Genomic DNA, 24,506 nt, shown 5'->3' with positions numbered 1-24,506 from the left:
TATTTTTATTAAAAAACATTGTATTTATCGTTTGAATTGAAATTGTTTTTATATTATATAAATAATGTCAACTAAATTTTATAGAAATGAATAATCATTTTACGAAGTAAAATTATAATTTTAATATTTTTAATATGTTATGATTTATTTTTAAAGAATCTAGAAAAATCTATTTATTTTATTTTTTATTGAGTCAATTTTAAAATTATCTTTGAGACACATTAAAAAAAACTATTTATTTCTAAAATATATTAAAATATTAATATGTATTTTTTTATCTTGTAAATTGTATGTCAAAAAATGCAATTTTACGTAATTATTTTTATAGCTTTACTTGATTTTTTCTGAAAACAAATTTTAAAATAATCTAAATATTATCAAAAAATGCATTTTATAGAATAAAATAACAGTTTCACTATTTTATTTTTATTAAATCTTCCACTGTCACCTGACAGGCGTGAGCCCAATGCTTTACAACTGAATAAGTTAATCAGATATAATGAATACCAACAAGTAAATATTAACTACTAGACTGAAAGTTTAGGAATCAGTCACATCTATATTAATAATTATAAATTATTATGTGCTATTTAATTTATAGCCAATAGATGTCACTGCAGCTGGGGTCGGTTTTTTTTATTTTAATAAAAATTCGATTGCCGCTGCCGGGGTTCGAACCCACGCTATTCTGTCATTAATATGTAATGTTTATTGCCTTACTTAATTTCTTCTAGAGAAACTAATTTAAAAATAGCTCGAGTATTTAGTTTATATATAAAAAAATAAATCATTAAAAAAGGTATTTTTGGAGACGCATTAGAAAGTAGTATATATATTTTTTACATAAAAATTGCATTTATTGTGTAATTTAATATATTTTTAAAAAAAATTGCCATTTTACGGAATAAAATTGTGATTTTATTACTGGTTATAGGTCATGGAATTTTGCTATATTTTAAAGGCGTGATATATATTTTTTAAATATATAAAATAAATCAATTATATTTTTTTTGTTGACGCATTTAAAAGCAGACTGTATTTTATCTATACATTATTTTAAATCCTATGTAATTTCATAGGTATTTATATAAATAATATATTTAGATAATATTTTTTATAGTAAATAATTTGTTGTCAGAAAATCTAGAATATTAAAAAAAAATTGTTACTTACACGACGATACAAACAAGGTCAAAGTATTATATTTTAAATGCGCGTTTAAAAGTAGCCCATGTATATTTTTGCAAGATTTGAATTAGTCATAGTGATATTTTTATAATTTTGTTATATAAATACGTATTCGTCATCGAGCAAACCTTTTTTAATTCGCTCTAACCGGATTCTTACCTCTGGGCATATAAGGAACTGCCGCAAAGCCGCAGGTTCTTGGGAAAGAGTATTTTCGCACTAGATATTACGAAGAAATTTTTACATCAGTATGTGTGTGTGTCAGTGTAACCGCCGTATCAAAATGTGCAATCTCTTGTGTTCAAAGTGGTTGTGCAACGTTTTTATGCCTACACACAATTCCACAAAAGGACACGCACTCGTTATAAATGAAATGAAAATGTGGGCGAAGATGTGTTGTGATATTTTTTCTTTCGTTAGATGTCTCTGGCGACACTTAATCATATCAATATCATTAGCGTTACACACAATTACCGCTAAATGTGAGATGAAAGAAAAAGCCCGCATGGATAGAATGTGAGTTTGCAACCGACGGTTATTATGTTATTAAATCTAAGGCGATTTTTTTAATTCGTGTAAGGCGCAAGGTCGCAAATGCAATTTATCATTTCGCGAATTGACCTAATTTTCACATAAAGTTATTCAAATACCGTCACCGTTCATGGATTTGAAGACCTATTTAACAGTTGATAGCAATCTGAAATTTTAATTGTATATTTGCATCATTTTGCAATGACAATAATACATCATACTTTATATAATATAATATAATTTAATAAATTCAACTGACAAAATGAAGTGCTTTAAACAGACTTAAGAGAAATTTATAAGCACTACAATTTTTAACGTAGCCCAAATAAATTATTACATATATTTATCTGTAGTTTACAAATGCATAGGTTTTTTTTTCTACTTCAAAATCAGAACCACTGCAAGTTGTTTATTACAAAATTACTTTGAAGTGAATTTTATTTTCGTTTTTTCACGTACGTCCACTCAACGAATGCTTCTCAATCCTCGCTTCGTTTCGAACATCCATAACTTTGAAAGTCAAACAACTTAACTCTACTTTATTCGTTTGTGTATGCGTGTATGCGCGTACTAGTACGTGCTCCTCGTTAACCATTCCAATAAATCTGACCATGCAGATTGTGTATGTTGGACAAGCTTCAATACAGCCTGTAGCTTCTTGCAGTGTTAATTGACGACCGCAAGCTCAGGATCTGCATTTGAATGCGGTTTTTCATAGAACACGCTTCATTGACGACGATGAAGACTGTGATGAGGGATGTGGAATACAACCAGTTTTATTGTACGTTTATTGTACCACATTTTTACCACAGATCGACACCTGATTACACCATAATACATATTGTAAAGCGTAAAAGTGAGATTATAAATACACAATTTTCTATTAATAATTCTAAAAAAATAGACCTCAATATAATAATAAATTTTAGCATGGCTCTATTTACTTTTCTGTTAGTAATAGGTCTTTGACATCTTCTACGCTAAATATAAATATATTTACATATATAACCAGAGTGCATATGAAAAAAGAGATTGGCGAATTTAAACCAGTAACTTATTTTAAATATATATCAATATTCATACTAATTTTTAATAAATAATCTTTAGCATCAATTTCAATGCCTTCTATGCCTTCTTACTGAACTAAAGTCTGAACAGCTTAATATGCTCTTTGGAAATTTAATAGTTCTGAATGTTAAAACTATGAATGTTTATGTTTCATGAATGCCGTTAGCTACTTTTATTTTATGATGGTTTTTTATTATTTTGTGCAGATGTGTGCATATAATATACTGATATTTTTACAGACACGTTTGTCTATCTTCAAACACATTGCCTGATGTTTCTCGCTTATCTCATTTGAAATGCTATTATATTCATATAAAGCTGGTGTGTAAGGTGAAGGGCCTTTGTTAAGTGTTACATTCAAGGGCGTAAATTTGCAAAATTGAGCTTTATCGTCTCGCGAAATGTTACCTGTATCTGGTTTCAGTTATAATATTTCGGTCGAATCGCTTTTACTTTCGTTTGAGTGTTTTACGGTTCGGCGCTTTCGTGCGTTTAAAAATTCAACCAGTTTTCGACGCGTGCTATATATATATATATATATATATATATATATATATATATATATATATATATATATATATGTATACTTAAAATTACAATATGCTAAAAAATATAATAAAAATATATGTAATATTATTCTTACCTCACTTTCATTTTTTATTTAATAGCTTTTAAATCATAATATTTTATTTACCTATAACAGTTTTAAACAAACCATATAATTCATTTAATTTATGAATTAAAACCATTATATGATATCTCACTTAATAGATGCGACTTTTCAGTAATGTGTCATTTTAACTATGTTTCTTATTATAAAATAGTATTTTTATAAAACGTATGAAATAAACTTTAATTAAAAAAAAGTTTTGTAGAATATTTTAGGGAAAATGAAAGTTTTAATGAAATCATATTAAAAGAATTTTTGTAGATAAAGCTTTAACAAAAATAATTTTATAATTATAATAAACTAATATATTTTATATGTTCATCCTTAGTAAAAACTATTATTTGGCAATTTATCGCATTGATTTATTCTTTATAAAAACTATTTTTTATAAAAAATAATGTGTCATTTAAATCATATGTACATTTTCAACAATTTTTTTATCAAAATTAGGAAACTACTATAATTAGAATAAAAAAAATATTGACGTATTTGGGGTTAAATTCTAACAAAAAAAAATTTAAGATAATTTGCAATATAGTTTTAAAACTAAATATATTTTTTAAGTCAAAATTACTTTATGGTAATTTTCTGAATCAATTCAATCTTTATATGAACCTAATTTTTGAGTGAATGATTTAACCATTAATATATTTAATTCTACATTTTGGTAAAAAAATATTAAATGGACTATAATAAAAACAAATAGTTAAATGACATATTTAATATTAAAGCCAAAATAAATTTATAAAATAAATATTAAAAAATATTTTTTTTTATCTAATCTATATATAGAGCTTTTAGAAAAATATTTTTTTAATTAATGGATAGGGCATATTATTACACTAAAAAAATAATTAAGTTAACAATATACGTGTTTACCCCAAGTTTATCGTAATTTTCCGAATCTATTCAACCTTTAAAATAACCTAAATTTTGAATAAGTAATATGTTATTTTTATAAAAGGTGTGAAAATAACTATAATAAAAAAAATAGGTAAACGACATATTATTAGTTAAAGTCAAACCAAAGTTATAAAATAAATATTTTAAAAGCATTAAAGTATAATATTTTTTGATTAAATAGTTAGAAATATTTTTAATGTGAGTCAACTTTAAATATGGTTTTAAAACTAAGGCAACAATCTTTTTTTTTATTCAAGTTGACAAAACTTGGGAAAAAAAATTACTTTATTTTTTTGTGAAAAATATTCTCATTTTAACTTAAAAAACATTTTTTAATATTTTTTAATACTATATAGTATATTTAAATAACATATTATATTTTAATTAGAAGTCAAACTATAGGTATAAAATTAACAAATTTTTAATGAAAATCATGTTATTTAACCAATAAGCCAAATATATTTAATTAAAGGATGTCTAATTGTTAAAATAAAAATTGTATAACAATTTAAAATATTTCTTCAAAACTAAGCCAACAATATTGATGTTTACCTTTAAGTTAAAAATTCTCAGTGCTAATTTAACCTATAAATTTAATCTTCCATTTTATTTTTTTTATAAAAAAATATATATATATTTATATAAATATATAAATATAGTATTTTTATATAAAATATAATTTTATATAAAAATACATTAATAGTATTTTTATGAAAAGTATGAAATTAACAATTATTAATTAAAAATATATTTAGAGTTAAAGCCAAACCTAAGTTTTATTATAAATATTTTAAAGGCATCTTTTTTCATTTGAAGGTAGGACTTAAATTTAAACAATTGTCAATAAAAAGTAAGAATAATTTAAAAAATATGCCAAAAATATCCCTAGTTAGTTATAATTCTCTCGTTGTTGCTACTGGTGTATTTTTTTCTAAGAACATTTATTTTCAATTAAATATAATAAATCATTTAAACTTTAGATAAAACTTTAACAATTTTAAAATTAGTACAATATTGAAAAAATATTACTATTCTTCATTTAAAAGAACATTGAAAAAATTAGCGTTAAAGTAAAACCGATGTGTTAATATTAATTAAATATTGTATTTTATAATATTTATTAAAAAATATTTTAAGTAAAGGACTTAAAATTAACTAATTGTATCACTTTATTTTTCTCACGTAATTCACTCTCATAATTTAATATTAATATAATTTTGGATAATAAATTTTGTACGATTTAATAATGGATTTCAATGTTTTCAAAATATAATGCAATATAAATCTTCAGTTAAAAATGCATATACATTATGCATGTTAACGTTGTATCGCACGTAAAAATCAATTCAGACTCGGTTGAAAAAATCTAATAAAATCCATTCGCCAAGAAAGGGACGCCCTTGGGTCATCCTTGCGAATATCCTTCGCCTGCAGTTACATCCAGGTAGAATTCCTGACGTCGGAGCCGGTGGAAAAAGTTGGCCAACCAGACGGACATTCTGCTGTCCCATTGTTTCAGTGGATAAAAACGAGCTTTGGCGAGCTTTTGCTCGCAGCTTGAATAGAGCGGAACGTCCAAAGGCATCCTTTGTTAAAGAAAAACCTGAATAAAGCCGAGAGACACTTTTACTTTTATTCAGTTGATACAAGACGAGTTTGCACTGTTGCTGCTGAGAATCACTACAATCCAAGAAAAGCAGATTTGTAATGCACGTCTATAAATATAATTTGTATTTCTTGGAATGATGTATTATATAAAATGTATAGAATAGTATTTGCACATATAAATATGTTTATATTATAGTGTAAATATATTTTACATGAATTACAATTTTTCTTGGGTTTAACATGAACTCTTAATGGAATGCTATTTTTTATGTAGCATAGTGTTAGTTGCGGAAGAGTTTTGTGCTCCAGTTAACAACGGCAAGGATATCGACCCTGAAGCATGATACAATTTCGCATTAAAAGATCCCATTATCTGGGTAATAGATTATCTTAAATGTTCGATCGTTAGCCGCAAATGCAACATAATCTCTTCTGTGCACTCGTAATATTTTATTTTTTCGTATGAAATTATACAGTCGCTTTATGCACTTGTATATAGAGAGGGAAACACGGTGTTTACTTCGCTTGGAAATCTTGGGATAAGGATGATAATTATTTCGCTGTATTATTTATAGAACATAATTACATACTTAATATACGATAAGTATTTTTTAAATTAATTATCATATAAAAACAATTATTATGATATTATATTGTAACACATTTTAAGGCTAGATGATTGATATGAATATAAGGTCATATGTTAATGTCATATAAATAATTTTATATATTCGCAATAAGCTTGAAAATTTAATGACTTAATTACGTCAATAGCGTATTGCTATTCAGTAGTCCATTAGCAAATTTTCAGAAGGTAAAAAAAGTAGTTTAACGATGCACAATGACGCAAAAGATTCTCAGACTATTAGCTCATCTACCCTGAGTCATTTTACCACATATCTGTACTAAATTTAATATGGATACATAATCTATGTCATCTTTAACAATTGATCTAAAGTGGCTAAATCATTAATATAGTGATTTGTAAACCATTAACGGTTTCAAGTAGCGAACGGTTAATTTAGAACACAGCCTTGCTAACTTGCTTAATCAATCAACAAAATTAATTACTGCATCGTCTTCCAACGCAAGCAACACTTAACCATGTAAGATCTTAATCGGATTCGTTTCATCAGCTTCCTTTCTAGATGCTCGATATGCGCTAACTGCCAATTTGATACTGTGTATAAAAATTTACTTTCTTGGACTCGGTAGGGGTTTTCCGGGCATCCTTGACGTCCTTGGATCTATTTCATCAGCTTCCTTTCTAGATTATTTTAAAATTATAAATATATAATGTATACAAATGGCGCTCTTAAGCTCAGTAGGAGTTTTCCAGACGTCCTTGGCGATTAATGGAGAAAAAATTATACCGAATCGGATTGCGCAATCGCGAACGGTAACAACCGAAAAGCAGTTGTTAACTACCGTTAATGTAATTTCAATGTACGATTGTGGTCATAACCATGAAGCATATCAAGTGTGTATACACCTAGCTTCGCGTAGTCACCCTTCCGTGCATTTTTTTGACATATGAAATGCTCTTCAAGAGCTGAGGAGTTAATGCCTTTTGAATGTCATTAGAATGAATAAAAAAAACGTACATGATTTTGTTGAGAATTGCGTTGGGTGACATCATACATTAGTTCATGAAAAAAATGTTTAATTATTATTAAAGCAACATTCACTCTATCAGATGTACATCATGCATGTTGCTCAGCGGATAATTTTTTTTCTTAAAATTGATACGCGCATTTAAAAGTAGCTATAGATAATTTTTAATAGCATAAAATGCGTGTGATTTCTGTCTCTTTGTATATGACCATAATGAAGTCATTATTTTTTTCATCCAAGGTCACGCATCTGAAAACGTACTTTTCTGTTTATGGCTTCTTCAATTGATTGCAAATGTTGGAAGACCTTGGCAGTGGTCATCATCTTTGAGTCCATGTTTGGACCCGGGGATGATTTTTCTCAAGGAAAACGGCAATTATTTCATCGAACAATGGCATAATGGCTTATGGCTGACCGCATCACTGTCATGACACGCGAGTGACCACACACGAGTTGCATTATTCAACGGGCAACATGCTCGTCGGCAGCCTAAGCATCATAATCGACCATGTGCATGACGGAGATTGCTGATTTGCGAGGCAATGAGAAATATGTGGAAAGCTGCTGCGAAACAACCAATTTTTTTTATTTATTTTGCAATTTGTTATGCGGCAGGATCTTAACGCGGAATATTCTTGGAATAATAAAAATAATATTTACCAGCTCCTTTTAAATTATTATTTTTACTGCTTCAGCAGCTTGAATATAGTTGACACAGATTGCCCTTTCATTCATTTTGATATACCACAAGTCTTTATAATATTTTAGATCTCCGCTTTGTGCCACAGCATAAAAAATACTGCATTTTATTGATAAAAATACATCAATTTGCATTTTATCCATTATGTACTACCTTGCTTGTTTTGGTGCTAGTTTTGACATCTTCTTCTTGACATGCTATTCTTTGATTGTTCTGAAATCGCGTGTGTTCAAATATAAAAATCACAACGGTCTTAAGACTAACAATATACATATGCTTTAACTTATATGCTTAACAGATAAAATAATAATAAATATAGCTAAATATTTTTTTCCTTCTTTAGAAAAATTATAATACCATTCATATAAAATTGTCATACAGTGTGTATTGTATTTATATAAAAAAAAAATATTTTTCCAAAAGAAAAGTAACTAATTTGACACAAATTTAATTCCCTCCACATTTTTATTATAAAAAAATTTATCCACTGTATTTTTAGTAGCATTAAGTAGTAAATTTACTCAAGAGTAATATTAAATATACTCAATTTAATCGACGTTTTTACTATGAAATATATTTACTGTATTTTATTCTGATATGCAACGTATTGAAAAAAATCTTTTTGAAATGTTGTTCTTATTACAATGCATTAACTGTGTCAAATATATTTTGTATCCAGTAATAATTTTATATTTTTAATGTGGGAAATTAGCTTGAAATGATTTTTTTATTGTACTAATAATTATGTCATAATGGATTTAATCCATTTACATTATTGAGCAAAAAAAATCTATTCCAAATTTTCTGACATATGATTTTTTAAAGTGCTATTTTTTTAACGATGTATTAACTGTGTATAATGCAATTTATATTCAGCCATAATTTTCTATATTAAGAAAAAGAAAGTTACTACTTACGAGAGTAATAAATGCTCTATCACAGCGTTTTCCAACCTTTTTTGGCTCGCGTACCACTTGGTAGTACATCAAGCTTAATTGTACCACTTCGTAAAAATGTATTTCGAGAAATTTGTTATTCTATTTGCATTATAAATTTTATATGATGAGTATATTTCCCAGAACTCAATTTATTTAAGTTTAAAAAAAATATCAAAGGTTTTATTTCTTCTGATAACAATGAGATAATTGAACTTTACATATCACAATGTTTTTTTTTAAATAAAAGGTGCTGAAGCTCATTTCTTGTCGAAATTCAAAACCAGGACATTTAAAGAAGTATTTTTTTACAACTAATTTTTATTAAAAAAAATTACATAGAATTAAATCAAACTATTTGTATTAAAAAAAATGAAATGCGCCGCAGGCAATTTTTTTCAAAAATTACCCATATTAATAGAAAATATATGTATATAAAATTAATTAAATACGGTAAATGTAAAAATGCTTCTGATGCAAACGAGACAATTTACCTTTTCATTTTTACAAATTTACAGTAGCGCAAATTTTTGTTTTAAATATAATAATATTAATGAAATTGTATTTAAAAATATTTTTATTACCGAAATTTTCTATTTATTATCGAAAATAATAGTTATGAAATTGTTGCTTAAGATTATAATACATTGTTATCAAGTTATAAGTTTAATTTTTAAACAAATTTTACGAAAATATTAACACAATAATATAAGCAAAATAAATTTAATGAGGTCCTTATGCTTGTTTCGAAGAACAAAATTTTTTGAAATTTGGTTCAAAAGATGTGAGATATACCCTTAAATCTACACCTGTCCAATTTGTTTCGATACTTATTTTTTAAAAAAACACGAAGAAAAAGTTCTTTCTATTAATTCCGTACTAGTGAACGGTAATAAGAATTTAAGAGCTTTTTCAGAAAGTTGTTCATATTCTTTATCAATGTTTAACCCAAAATTAATTAGATTGTTTCGTTAAAATTTTACTTGTATAGTTTTGTCACTTGATAAGTCTATTAAATTTTCTTTATCTTTTACTGATAATGATGAAGCTTTTTCTAAATTTTCTGCATAGAAGGGGTTTGAAATCCAATTATTATGTTTATTTTCCGGTTTTGAAAAATGCTCCACGAAAGACGATTTTAATCCTGTTAAATGAACTATTATATATTCTCGTAAATCTTGAGACAAACTAACCTTATTTTCAACCAAAAAAATATGTAAAGTTTCGAATACTTCCGGTTGATTGTTTTCGATACACTGTTTCCAAAAATATAATTTTTTAATCATACTTTCAATTTTATCATTAGCATTAAAGATCGTCATCGAGCTTTTCTGAAAAATTACATTTAGGAAAAATACAATAGTTTAAATGATATTTTTATGACTGATTTTTTTTTACTTTTTATGTTCGCCATTACTGATTATTTTTTGCGTACCACAGGTTGGGAACCGCTGCTCTATCATAAAAAATTTAATTCCTTCTATATTTTTATTATGAAACAATGAAAGTATATCTACTGTATTATTTCTAATATGCGATTTTTCAAACTTATTTTTATAAAATGCTACATTTCTAACGTGTAAAATAAATTTTTATTTGATATAAATACAGTTAATTTAATGATATTAAATATTTAGTTGACACTATCACAGATTAAGTTCTTCCTGAGACACATTTTTCTGAAATGTTGTTCTTGTATCAATGTATTAATTGTTTTAAATGAATTTTATATCTAGTCATAATTTTCTATATTAAAGTGAAAAATACTTTAATTTTAATTTTTTTTCAATAGTGTTTAAACTTTTTATATCAGATACACATATACTATATACTTTTATGATTCGCTATGTTTCTAGAAATATTGCTAGTGGATGTTATTTTTGGATATTTCATGCTTCTTAAGAAAATTCACTAAATATTATTTTCATGATACAAATATACAATTAAACGTTTTTTAAGCTTTTTCTCTAGCTATTTACCATCATAAAGCAAAAACAACTTAAATACGCAGCTACTATAATTTAAAACTTTGTATTTTTAATAGTTAAAATATTTTTTAGGAATTTAATAGTTCCGACTCTAAAAATAAAATTAAGCATTACATCTGGATACATATAATTTTCACAGTATTTTATAAGAAACATTATTTTACGATAATAATAACACTTTCAATAACATACAAAAAATAATTTATTTCGAGCATTTCATCGACGGTTGTTTCAGAATATTTTGCTTTACTTTTTTTTTCAAAAGATACCGCATTTCCAATGAAACGCAGTATACTTTAAATACTATAGACTGTTTTAAGTAGAAGCAATGTTCTTAGTTTTTAATATTTTTATAACCTCAGTTTTTTTTATTATAAAGACTAGATTGCTTTTATAGACAACGTATCTTTCAGAGACAAAACAGAACATATTATTTTACTGAAATATTTTAATTATTATTTTTTAGCTATCAAGCATATTTAATGCACCATTTGTAATGTATTATTATCTAGAGACAAAGCAGAAGTATGAAATATATAAAAATTAAATACAGCACTCAGCACATATCTTTCACTCATTCGCCTTGTAGATATAACTGTCTATTTTTTAGTCAGCTATTACAAATCCATCACGCTCTAGCTTGTATAACATACATTATGCACGTTTTTTGCTGCAAGCATATCGAATCCCAATTTTGCACTACGATAATCTCCTGCAGCGATACTATACAAGTAACAGGTCGCAAGCTTATTGTAATCAGAAGTGAAAGTAAGGCAGCGACTTATGCGTGTATACAAACTATCTGTGTACATGTACAGTGTCGTTTTCCTTTTTATGGATTGGCCGGCTTTTCTGCGCCAACACCACATTGACTTTTGAGTTTGTCAAATATATGAAAGAAAACGTACGTCCGCTTTGCTAAGAATGTAAATTCGCGGACCTTTCACTTTCGGATGGGGCCTTCTTAAGATTTCACCGAAGATCGTGTGTATGTGTGTTAAGCTGCTCGCGTGTGTGAATAAGGCTGCTTCGATTTGTTAAAAAAATAACACACTTGCAAGCATCGAGATAAAATATTTTCAATAAAAAAAAACATAGTGTGTTTTTGCGGTTTTAAAATTAATCCTAATTGAGAAAGGCGGAGCTTTCTTCTTATAATTCAAACGTTGACCAATTGACCTCAAAATATATTTATTATGTTTATAAATGCATTTCCTTTTATTCGTTTATTAAGCAGAACTACTTGTATGAGAATAGCTCTCTACTGTCTCTCTATTTTTATTTATATATAGTTTTTCATTTACATTTCTATCATTTTCATCGTCCATGCAAGATACAAGTCGTTGTATTTTGAGAAAACCATAGCATAGGAATAAGACAATTGTGTTTTTATATTATGATTAAATCCTCATCTTATATATATTGTCCTATTTCTTTATGATTTGACTCAATAAAATTTAATCGCGGCAATTTAAGTGCATTCCTTCATCCAGTCGTGACCCTCGGTCATCCTTGGTCCTATGATCGTGAAAATGGTAATATGGACAGGAATTTAATGGACAAATAACACTATGACCACGTGTCCGACACGACAATTCGTGATTTTGGTTACTCAACGTTGATTACGAAATAAACGATCTCGTTAAGTGGCCGTAATAAATATTTTCACCTTTACTATATCATAATAAATAATATTTACTTATACATACAGCTTCCCAGTATATCACCGACAGCTAAAATATATCCTCATAAACATTTTATTTAATTTTTTTATTTGACATACATGTCTGCGTCTGTACACAGATGATTATATAACAGCATCAATACGCAACTGTGTCATGATCTCTGACTGCACCAGAACAATCGCTCGCCATAAATTGCATACATAGAACGATAGCTCGGAGCTACATCAAATTAGTATATTTTTGACTTGGATATGTATTAAAAAAATAGTTTATTATATGCGTTGTTTTTTTCTTTCATATCCATATATATAGTTAGTAGAGAAAACGCTGAAACAATACGCGGGCGAGATTGTATTACAACACTTTCTTTTTTCGTGTCGGTGAGAGTTCGAACAGATGAAGAAGAGTTAAGAGTTGAACTATCGCTGAAGAATCACTTGTTAATTTGCACGGTCTGACAATTAATCCAATTAAGGCGTGTTACGTGACTCGAGGTTAGTTAACGTAGAATTGAATCAATCTGTATTTGTTGTGGGAATGCAATTTAATTAATTAGTACATATAAATATATTATTAAGTATTAAAATAAAATTTTTGGAGTGGGTAAAATCGAAACATATTTTATTTAATAAAAAAAATGTGTAAAGTATATTATAAAAATATAAAAAGCTCAAAATAAATAGAAATCATTTATATAATGGCAATATATAAAATATATTTATGCAAAGATTAAGCAAATTTAATACACTTTATTTTTATAAAAAAATATATTTATTGTAATAAAATAAATACAGACCCTCACTAATTAATTTAGAAAACAATTTGCTGGAATAGTAGTTGTTACACAAATTAAATGTTTCGAAATATATTAATAGTAAGTTGAAAGTCACAATTTATTATTTAAAGAACAAGTTTTTTCCTGTAAAAAATAAGAGGAAAAAACACGTACTTTGATAAGAAGCTTCGTGATGTATTTTGAGATTTATTTTATGGACCTCTAAATACACATTAAGCTATCAGTTAGTATCGACATAAACAAGACTTTCAAAGCACCATGATCCAATCATAAAATTGTCTTACTTTATATCTAATTTGTTGGCAAATTTTCCTACACAATTAATACATAAATAGCTCACTTTTTCAATGTATTTTAACGATCAATTTGCTCATTCAAGCAAGTACTAGACAACTAGACGTTCGCTTCTCCAGCCTCTTTCCATCACCTCCGAACATGGTACAGGGCAATTGTCTCCGATATTATCCGCTCTTGATTCGCTTGTAATTATGGGTATTCGCCCACGTGATTATTTGCACAGGTCCGGCCCTGTGCGGGCACCGACATTTACGGGGTGCTCTTTGATTATACACTTGTTACTGCGATCGGCCTCTAGTCTAGAGAGGCCTTCATAATGATCCGTTACGTGGAATAACCTTGCACTTAAATTGCATATTTCTATGCACAATAACTAACTAGTTATAAACATTTATTTATTTTTTTAAGAAACCGTTTCTCTACTTTATATATATTTATAAAACAGTATTTTTAATAACCTTTACCAGTTATAAATTTTAATGATACGTTACAATCGTTACTCAACAAAAAGTAACATATAAGTGAAATAGCGGACTACAAATATCAAGTCGATTAATAATTCACCATGAACTTAAGTGAGTTTATTTTGCACGTTAATATATATATATATATATATATATATATATATATATATATATATATATATATATATATATATATATATATATATATATATATATATATATATATATATATATATATATATATATATATATATATATATATATATATATATATATATATATATATATATATATATATATATATATATATATATATATATATATATATATATATATATATATATATATATATATATATATATATATATATATATATATATATATATATATATATAATATTAATATTATTTAAATTTCAGGATTCATCACGATTAGAATTTACTGTTAAATATTTCGGCAGTGATATTCCTGCTATGGTCACGAATTTTCATCAAAAAAAATTGTTGGTAATTCATGAACATGGAAGGAGGAGTATCACAAAATATCGAACAATAAGTTCTAATCGCGATGAATCCAGATGATTTCAATAATATTAATACTGTGAATAATTTTATTCACACTGTTTTTTATTTTATTAATAATTAATAATTATCTACTTAAAAGTGGCTTAGGTAAACAATTTATATTTATATATAATCTTATGCTTATACAATCTAAATAATTTATAATAGATGTATATAAAACTATTTATATATATCTACCCTTTGTTTTAAATTGACATATCTTTACTAAAATTACCGTGTGTTGAAAAAATATCATTTATTATATGATCGACTACTGTATAACTATAAAATGAGCTTTTAAGATTTTTTTTGCTATGTTACTAATTTTTTAAAAGCAACATATCGTAAAGCTTACTACAGAACATATTAAATATATTTCCAAAAAAATAACATTGAACTTTAATAAGAACTTTTTATTTGTTAACATATATGTATACATATTTTATTCATACTCTACTTAGATAACATTCCATTCTAGATTTATATTTATTTAAATTAACTGTATAATATACTAATCAACTTAATTATAACACTATGATTTCTACATGTTTTTGCCAATCCAATTTATTATTAATCGAATCAAAATTCTAAAATCGAAAGCGCATTTTAAGTACTTTAAACATACATTTTTATGTGTCTGGGCTACTTTTAAATGCGCCAAAGATGTTTTTACTACTTAATAAAAAAATATAGAAAAAGCTCGCATATATAATATTCAATTTCCATCATTTTTTATCTGCGCTACTTTTAGATGCTTCATTACATTATTATTTATAATTTCATTCTTATAAAAATATTATTTATTTACATTATTATAAAAATATGTCTTGTAAACTATAATTTAGCCCTATTTTATTGTGCTGGTGATTTTAATTTGATTAAATGTTTAATAGTATTAATATAGTAACTTAGTTTTTAAATAAATCTATTGTGGTTATATTTTTAATTTTGCTTGTGATAAATTAAAATGCATATAGAATTTTATTTTAATTAAGATTAAAATAATTTATTGATAAAATATATAGTAAAAAAAAATTCTCATTTAACATACGAAAAATAAAAAAAATTGTAGCTACATTTAATAAAATGTGTCTTTCTGAATCAAATAAAAATCATAAAAAATTTGGACTACTTTTAAATGCGCTAATAAATAATGTTTAACTTATTTATTATTTTAAAACAATGAAACTATTGGATCAGATTTTGGTTTGACTGTTAGTAATTTAAATAAATAGTTCATAATTTAAATTATTGGTCAGTAGTTAAATAGTTATTTGGGCAACTTTTAAATTATGTTTGTTTGACTTATTTATTTTTTAAAAACCCTGTAATTTTTGGATAAGTTTCTAGTTGATTTTTATTAGTTATTTGAATAGAATGGGCAATTATTTAAATTATAAGTCAGTCGATAAATATTTAGTTCCTAAGTCGTAAATAATTAAAATAAAATCTAATTTATTAATTAAAAAATATCTACTATTTGGTTTATTTTTTTTAAATTAAATTAAATGATCAATAATATAAATGAATTGTTGGTTTTGCTTAGTGGTTTAAAATTATATGAATTTAACAGGAAGTTATAATATACGTTACTAGATTTTTTTATTAAAAAATCGTGGCATCACTGGCGTAAGCCCAATGTGTTACAACGCCTACTAAGTACGTTGTAAAATTAGCTAAAAAATATTAATACTACTGACATTCAATATATGCCTCTATGAAAGATCGATTTTATTTTAATTAATCAGTGAGATTCAGAAAATTTAAAAAACTTAATCTGTATTGATCGATCGAAACTAAAATTATTTAATAATCACAAATTTCATTCTCTCAGCCACTAAAAAAATTTTAATAAAAAATATTTATAAAATATATGATTTTAACCCAGAAATTAGTCACTTGAGGATCATGCTAGTTTTCTAGGTAGATTTTCGTTGGAACACAATCACTAATTATTTGATTAAAATAATAAAAACTATTAGATTTCATATGGGATTTAAATTAATCTGTTCTTATATATCAGGAATATATAATGGAGTATATCAGGAATATGTAATGGTTCCATACTATATAACATACTTAAATAGATCATTTTTCATATCAAAAATAACATAAAAGTATTTATTTAAAATAAGCTATGATTAGAATTGTTGCTATTATGTTTTATGACAATGTTAGTAACAATAACCCTTTATAACAAAAAAATATTTCCATACAATTATAAAGAATCGCATTACAGCTTCTATTTTTATCTACTGAAAGATGATCGTATTTTTATTTAATTTTGCTAAAATTTACTAGATATTTTTATTAATATATAAATGATTTTTTTACATTTATTTAATATTAAAAAATTAATCTGCCATTAAACCAGTAATAACGTAAGTTCAAGAGCACCGTGATTGTTGCATGATGCAACAAAACAATTAATGTTCATCCTACCAATAAATTGATGCATACACATGTTATAAAGCATGCACACACGCGCTCATTAAAATATTATGTAACGTAAAGGTTATTTTTATTTTGTTGCTTTATTATTGAAATGAAACGCCTTAAATTATTAATTAAAATTTAATAGCGTTCCCTTTCATTATTTTGCATATTTGATTAGAAGAAAATCAATAAACCCTTTTAGTGTAATATTACCATGGTTTATTACTATTATTAAAATCATAGAATTAGCACATTTGTGGAATAACGTTAAATCTGAGTCATATAGCATATGATATCAGCATACATAAAAAAGCGAGTACGTGAAAATATTCTTGAGATGTTTATCTTGGGATCATAAAAATATTTTTCATTTTATTTTCAGAGGTTTAAATTTCTCTGTATATTCTGAGAAGCTGTAATTTATTTTTTATATAAATACTTTTTATATGTAATTATTAGATGTATCTGTTGTCCAAAATCTGATTCAGGGAGACCTTGAATGCAGTTTTAGAAAGGACTTATTAATAAGCGACCGTGACATATTAGAATGCCAAAAAAAATTGCGATGTATATCAGAAAAGACTTCCTGTGGTCATCTTGATAATAACAGTGCTTTTAATTAATTATAAGGTGCAAAAATGAGTTATGTTTTATTTATTTTGGTAAAAAAAAACAGTGATTATAAAGTAATATATATTTTTAAATACGTATAAAATATATTATTTCATTATTTGTAATAAATTCTAATAATATAAATGAGAATATCAACAATAGATTTATAGTATGATTTGCTAACGATTTTCATGCTAATAATTTTTTATATTGATATTTATGAACAAATCTTTGTTCATAGATAATAAATATAAACATAGAATTTAAATTAGTAAATAATAAATCAATTTTTAATTACTGTAAGTAATATTATAAAATTCACAACCTAAGAAATCCATTTTAAAATAGTTTTTCCTTGAAAGTAGAAGTCATACAATAAATTAGATTTATCTGAGAAAATTTAATTACTATATTTACTTACACTAACCATGTGCTAGTTTTAAATGTGTCATCTAAAAAAGTTTTTATTTTACTACTAAAGTTTTTAGCTAATTTTTTAAACAACGGCATAAGATATATAAAATATTAAATTGCACTAAATATTATTTATTATTCATAGAACAGATGTGATTTGCTCTAATACAATTTTTATAATGTAAAATGGATATGGGCTACTTTTAAATGCGGCATAAAATATTCATATTAAAGATTTAATCTGATCAAATCCATATCCAATCTAAATGTCACATGACTAACGCCGATCAATTTTCGCCGCCCGCCCATGCGTTGACCATAAAGCCTCGAGATTGTGGGCGACCTATGGGGTCTGAAATACCAATAGCCCACGTCCGATGGTCTTCTGCCAATCCAAGAACGGCCAAGAACAGTTCTTGTTCTTGCGCAAAGAAGCGGAGCCAGTCGCGTTGCTGACACCGACCGGGCAACATTGGCCGCGGCGACCGGTTGCTCGCGCTTACATTATACACAGTCGGGCCTAGTGACTAGTGACTAGTGACCAGTGACAAGTGCGAGTATATTCTGTGTGCACAAGAAAAATATATAAAAAAATAATAGTGATCGTGGGGTATTGTTGTGAGACCGGGAGGTGTAGCGGGCGACCAAATGCGGTGCCAAAGTGGGGTGCCTTTTTCAAAAATAAAATTTTGCTAGTGACGAGGTAATTTTATAATAAAATATATTTTTAAATGATAGTACAAAGTGTCTAATAAAATATAAAAATTATAGAAGTGATTATTTATTTTTACAAATATTTATTAAATAATTTTAAAAACAATAAAAAATATATATATATCAATTCATGAATTTTTGCATAATTTTAAATCAATTAATGTATAGATTTATAATTATATTAAATTGATAATAATACAATAAGACCAAATAATTTGATATAGAATTTAATATTTTAAAGTAATATTTATTTGCTGTATAATATTTTAGTTTTATGCATTATTTATTTAACATAGCTTCAATGTATTTCTTACCGTTTTAAATATAAAAATGATCTTTAAAACTGTTAAGCCAATTCATAATATATCTCAAACCATTTTAATAATAAAATAGCGATGTACCGTATCATAAATTCGCGAAAAATATTTTACCAAGACAAAAAATCGTAACGGTACTGCGATTTTTTACGCACATAAATCAATACATATTATACATGCAAGTGATGTAATATTTCTGTCAGATGGTCAGATATTCATAAGTTAAACCGGTCACATCTTCCATGCTTATTTTTTTTATAAATAATACGTTTTTATGAGATTTCTCGTGCGAATCTTTTCGCAATAGAGAACGGTTTTTGATGAATCTTTATCGGTTTCATAGAGTTGCTTATGTAATTTTATCTCACACATATACGAATATAAAATTTTATCGTCGTTTCTGTGATTTAATATATTGTTATTAGCCATAAAAGATGTGCTATACCATAATGAGATAGTTGGAATGACAATTCTTGAGAACTTTCTCGTTTCTCGCGAAGGATAAGATGATATCATTTCTGAGATATTTTCTACAAAAATTTCCTCATACTGTTGTATAGAATTTGGTGTGAATTGAAAGAAAAAATATTTTATCACTTTTCCATCACGTGCAATATACACGTATAAAATTTACTGGAATCTTAAAATTTTAAACACAATTTATTATTGTAATAAATATTAAATATATTACAATATATGACGCTAAAAGTACATAAATATATATGCTTTTCTTCACGTATTATAATTGCATTTTTATCTTCATTATTAAAGTATATGTATTACAATTTCTAAAATTACAAATTAAACCTTTAATAATTTAATAAATATGTTAAAAATAACACCATACTTTATTTCTGTAGTATAATATCTGGCTCTTATGATATATATATAAATAAGGGATAGACTTTATTTTTCTATGAAAAATATAGTTATATGTTCTACATATTTATATATGTATATTATGTGATCCCTTGATAAATGCCGTTTTTTTAAAGCAGCATAAAATATTTTTTTTATATTTATTTTTAATTTAATAATTTAAAGTACGTATTTTTTCTAAAGATATAACCTTTTCCCACTTTTGGTCACTTTATAAATTACATTAGCATAAAATATTGGTGGTTTTAATGCAAAATATTTTGAGATCCTGTTTTTCACATCGTCTGCATTTTGATTTTTTTCGAACGAAATAAATTATATTTTTTAAGAGCAATATTTAGAGAATAAAGTGATTAAGATAGAACCTTCCAGCCAGTTTCCATAATTTTATTGAAAGTTAATTTCACCATATGTAAATGTGCATTGTCATGTTTTAATTAAAACTATTCGATTTCGGTTGATAAGTGCAGATTTTTTAATCTCTCGTGTATTTAATACAATTGTTTGGTCAGATTTTTGTAATGCACAATCCCACCTAATATACAAAATAACTTTTTTTATATTGATCTCGGGATGCGAGGTAGGTTTTGCTACTTAACCTTTAGATAACTACTGTATTCTTTAACGATTGTTGCCGTAGAACACCCATTTCTCATTTCCGGATAATAAATGATCGAGGAAAAGCGACTCAACTTCAAGCTTTAGAAGCTCAACAGATTTGTTTTCTACGCTCAATTCGCGTGGAAAGCATACACGTTGTTTCCAAGCCTTCCTATTTTTTTAATGTTGAATTAGACTGATTAGACAACTGATGGATGGTTTCCATTTCTGAAGTCAAGATATCATCGTCTTTGCTGGACTCACAAAACCCGGAATATTTTTGATGTCGTAATTTCTCGTTTTTAATTTTAAAATAATCTTTGTCATTTACAGATAACAAATAAATCACATACTACTTTACAAATGTTAAACATAGCCGTAGTTGACATTTTTTTTATATAAAAAAAAAATTTTTATTATTTTTTTACTTGGTAAAAATGAGATAATGTACTAATCAGTGACATATATTTTATTAATTAAAAACTATTATTACAGCTAAAATACTATGCATTACCTAGCTCGATTTTTATATTAATATTTTATTACAATACTCATCCGTGAGATCAGGAAAATCTAGGAAAACCTATTCTGTGATTATTAAAAACAAACATAGAATTAATATGGGATTCAAACTCAGTTCTTTACGGTATTGTATCATTGATTTATCGTGTTGGTTGATTATAAATAACTTATTTATATGTTCCTTTGTATAACATTTATGTATTCGATACACTAACTAATTTTTATATTTTTTTGTTACAGCAAAAATGAGAATAATATTGCCGCTCGTCGTGTGGCTTGCGTCAACGACATCATACGTAAGTGTTATCTCATCTTGTTCAATATACTTTTTTCATCTCCGATATAAATCACACAAATGGAGTGGCACTCAACCGGTCGCATCTGACATGACCTTACTTGCCACTGCGTTATTTTTTGCGCCGTTTTCCACTCTTTAGAAAGCATCGAAACTGTGAGAAAACGCGATGCATTGTTAGTTTGTAAAGTCAGTGTGAAAATTCGACAGAACAGATAACAGGACGCCCCGGCGAATAACGTTTCACTTTCTAAACCAACGCTATTTGCATGTAAAATTTTCAGCGAGCTCCATTGCTAATGCATATGTAGAAAACAAATTGCTTAGAAAAATAAATTTCGAACGGTCATCGCGTTTTCTGATTTCATTCGCTCTGTTAATTCTGGACCCAGTTATATATCGATAATATTATCAAAATTATATGATATGAATAATAACAGTTGTCGTGCGTAAATCAGTTTTGAATCACGACCGCGATAAAACAGAATCGTAGTACCACAGTATGTCTGGTTATTTATGATGATAAGATTTTATGCCATTGAAACGCATGATATAAATAATTACACTGTGAACTTTCATCTCTCATAAAAGGTTCGGCTTATAAATAAAGTCTACAAAATAATCTTTAATGTTTATACGAGATCGTTGACTCGAGCGGTCCGTTGGTGAATTTCCTGGCATTAATTAGCTCATTGTGTTATTGTATTTGGGAATATGACCTTCTGACTAAAAAAGAATATGACTATGACTGTAAATTACCATATGATTTGAACTATTTTTATGGCGTGTAGGAAGGCAAATTGTAAATTGTACCAAAACAATGTTGAGTCCGATTTCTTGTAATTCATAGTTTGCATACATTTAATAAAATCTTTAGAAGTGATAAGAATTATATGAAGACATTTTTACTCTTAATATAATACTTACTAAAGTAATTTTTCTCTTCAGTTTCTAAATTTTTTTTGATGTCAATTGTATTTTTTTTTTATGTTATATATAAAAAATATTATAATTTATTCTTACGTATAATAGATTCATTACGAAATCTTAAAAGATAGAATCGTATTTTTATTAAAAAAAAATATAATTTACATTGTGAATAATTGCTGTTAAAAATGTTTTCATAACTTAATCTGTATTTTAATAATTTTAATTAAAATAAATAACAGATATTCACATTTAATTTAAAGTAATATTATTCTTAATACAATGCATCAATTTCTTCAAATTAGGTCTATTTAAAAATGCCCCATCTACAAATTAAATACGACTTAGAAATATGTATACATTTTAAAACGAGTGTTGTGATGTTCTGTTTATTAAAACTAATATGCAATATTTTTTTTAATGTCCTAAGTATATGTTTACTCTCTTCTCCTACAAATATATATACGATAAAATATTCCATATTATGAAAGTGGTATTTTGTAACGAGCTACAAATTACTGTGCTAAAAACTATTTAGTTAGCGGATCGCAAACAGTGCGCCTTATTCGTCGCGTCTAATTAGACAAACTCTCGCCATTTCTTAGCTTTTCCATCCATCGCCTAATTGGGCACAGCATCCGCAGCTGGTCTTCTTCTCATTGTCTCCTCCGTGTGTCACCGGACCACAATGTGCAGCGTATTTTCATGTAATTGAGCCGACATAGTCCAAAGAGAGACATTCGCGATCATTAGCCGCAGAAAAGACTCTTTTGTCGTTTGGATTTTGCGGCTTTGCACGAAAGTATCACAATCCATAAAACGGTAAAAACAATATTAAAAAAAATTAAAAAACACTTGCCTACCTAGTTTTGTTTTATACTGTTACAGACATAATCAATGTGCTTCTTTATTGGTATTTTAAGTAATGAAAACATATTTAAAACTTCTAAATCGTTCAGCGCCCTTTTGATTTCATTATTATAATATATTTTATTTTTATTTATTTTTGAGATAATAAACTATTTATAAAAAATCAAAGAACGCAGATTTAGTAAGCTATGTAATCCAAAAATCTGCTTTTTAGGTAAAAAATGTTAATGACCCTGAACTTCTAATTATTTGTACTCATAGTACTGAGAAATAACTTATCGAGGCTTAATTATGTAGCAATTAAAAATGCTTACAAAATTGTTTTTATATAATGAAAGGCTATTTTCTTGTTCTTTATCATTTACATTTATATTTAATAATATCTGTAAGACTTCTAAATTTTATTTAAATTTATTAAAAATCATTAAAATGTAATGTGATGTGTTTTATAAAATAAATTTGATAAATTATTATCAAAATCTATTCATTTTTTTGTGGAGAGATAATAAATTTAGCTAAGCATCTATGTTTTAGTTCATTATTTATTAGAATAACTTCTTAATTTATTACTGTAATATTCTGTTACCAGTTTATTTTTATTTGCTTAAGTTTTTTTAATTTAATGTATTTTATTTTATAAAATACATATAATAAACTACAATCAAAGTCTATAATGTTATTTTTTGGGTGTAATAGTAAATTAAAATCAGCTTCTGTCACTTATTTTAATTATTAATATACAGAATAAACACAATTTATTCCTATAAAAATCTGTTAATCTTTGTTTTGATTTGATCTATCTAATCATTTTTTGGAAACAGCATGGAATAACCTCACATTTTATTATTATAAAATGGTGTTAATTTAAGAATATTAATAAATTAATATTCTTGAAATATCTATATATTTT

The 24,506-nt window shown here is 26.2% G+C and overlaps 1 protein-coding gene across 14 annotated transcripts in view; it reads left to right on the top strand.

The window, feature by feature from the left end:
* Positions 1-24,506, top strand: part of dpy (fibrillin-like protein dumpy) — a 218,877-nt gene that overhangs the window by 67,994 nt on the left and 126,377 nt on the right. For 12 of the 14 annotated variants that reach the window (XM_088185558.1, XM_088185557.1, XM_088185555.1 and 9 more), the window contains one exon: positions 21,745-21,800. In XM_088185558.1, coding sequence (XP_088041684.1) covers positions 21,745-21,800 — 56 coding nt within the window. Of the gene's footprint in view, positions 1-18,911; positions 19,176-21,744; positions 21,801-24,506 lie in introns of those variants that run through there. The other 2 variants (XM_088185559.1, XM_088185556.1) reach the window with 1 other exon arrangement.

Source organism: Plectrocnemia conspersa, unplaced genomic scaffold (genome assembly GCF_051122295.1).
Source record: "Plectrocnemia conspersa isolate PC_06_02 unplaced genomic scaffold, ASM5112229v1 ptg000005l, whole genome shotgun sequence".
In the NCBI taxonomy this organism is placed as follows: Eukaryota; Metazoa; Arthropoda; class Insecta; order Trichoptera; family Polycentropodidae; genus Plectrocnemia; species Plectrocnemia conspersa.
This window is presented reverse-complemented; position numbering and strand designations above follow the sequence as displayed.